A 1480-nucleotide genomic window follows, 5' to 3' on the forward strand; every position below is an offset into this window, starting at 1 on the left:
GAAGGCAAAAGGGGGTCCAACCCGTTACTAGCGTGGTGTACCTAATAAAGTGGCCGGTGAGTGTATATATACTGTATATATACAGTACGTGGGCTAAATTAAAGCAAGGCTATTTCTTTTGAACCCGTCAGACCACTGCAGCTTACAGGAGGTAAGAATTATGGAGGAGTGAAGAGTGCAGCAGGAGCTCCAGACAAAGCAGGAAGGTGACGCTAACACCTAATAGCCTGGAGTTTCGGGCACTTTCTTTAAAAAAAAAAAAAAAGGAACCAGAGCTGTTTTTAAGGCTATTGAACTTGTCACATTACCACTTGATCTGAGACGTTTTTTAAAAGAAAACATAAAAGAGCCAATGGTTTGACAGGATGAAGCCTTTCTTCCTTTTTTCCCTCCTCAGAGTTTCCGTACAGCAGAAAACAGTGTGTGACCTTTGTTGTAACGCAATGAGGGTGTGTGAAGGACAAAGCAGGTGCTGTTAGTCAGCCGTGTTGTGTGTGTATTTGCTGCTGATAAGGCTCACCTTTGCCCAGCAGGTGCGTGCGGGAGGGGTACCGCTTGCTCGGCCTCCTCTCAAACGTGCTGGCTCTCCTCAGCCGGCCTCCGTGAGTCGCCTGATACTCCGTCTTTCCACTGGGACAAACATACAGAGGAGTTTAAAGAACGGAAACACACTTGTTTGTATTCTGAATGTGGTGGGTTGTTGGGTGGGTTAATTATGGCCTGCCACCATAAAATCATGCAAATGTGTTAGCTTGCCTATCTGTTGGCAAAATGTCTCCTGAGCCACTTGGCAAACTTAATTACAGTGGGGTGCGAAAGTTTGTCCAGCCTTGTTAATTTTCCTGATTTACCTTTATAAATCATTGATTGTTTGGACTGAAAAAAATCAGTTAAATTTATCATATAGGGGACAAACACAGTGATATTTGAGAAGTGAAATGAAGTTTATATGATTTACGGAAAGTGTGCAATAATTGGTTAAACAAAATTAGGCAAGTGCATAAATTTGGGCACCAAAAAAACAAAAGAAAACAAAAAAATCCTTATCTCAATATTTAGTAGATCCTCCTTTCACAGAAAGGAAGGTCTCTCTTCTACATGCTTATTGTAATTATTTCCATCAATAACAAGTTTTTTCTTTTTGTTTCTCTTCCAGGTGCACCTGGACCAGTTCTTCTGTGTTTACCTGTGTCTCTTTCCTGTCCCCCAACCCAGCCGGTCGAGGCAGATGGCCGCCTGTCCTGAGCCTGGTTCTGCTGGAGGTTACTTCCTGTTAATAGGGAGTTTTTCCTCTCCACCGTTTGCTCAGGATTGGAGACTGCTGAAGTGATTCAGCGCGGTCTGCTGGCTTCTTCTTTAGGTTGTTCTTTTTTTCATGTACAGTGCCCTGAGACAACATGTTGTAACTTGGCACTATATACAGTGGTTTGCAAAAGTATTCATACCCCTTGAACTTTTCCATATTTTGTCACATTACAAC

General features: G+C 42.7%; 1 protein-coding gene across 5 annotated transcripts in view; it reads right to left on the bottom strand.

Annotated features, from left to right (window-relative positions):
• epb41l4b (erythrocyte membrane protein band 4.1 like 4B) overlaps nt 1-1480 on the bottom strand; it is a gene marked incomplete in the record, with an annotated part of 40235 nt that overhangs the window by 19276 nt on the left and 19479 nt on the right. For all 5 annotated transcript variants that reach the window (XM_014015641.1, XM_014015640.1, XM_014015639.1 and 2 more), the window contains 1 exon segment: nt 521-630. In XM_014015641.1, the coding sequence (XP_013871095.1) occupies nt 521-630 (110 nt within the window).

The sequence above is a fragment of the Austrofundulus limnaeus genome, unplaced genomic scaffold, assembly GCF_001266775.1.
Source record: "Austrofundulus limnaeus strain Quisiro unplaced genomic scaffold, Austrofundulus_limnaeus-1.0 Scaffold132, whole genome shotgun sequence".
NCBI lineage: Eukaryota > Metazoa > Chordata > Actinopteri > Cyprinodontiformes > Rivulidae > Austrofundulus > Austrofundulus limnaeus.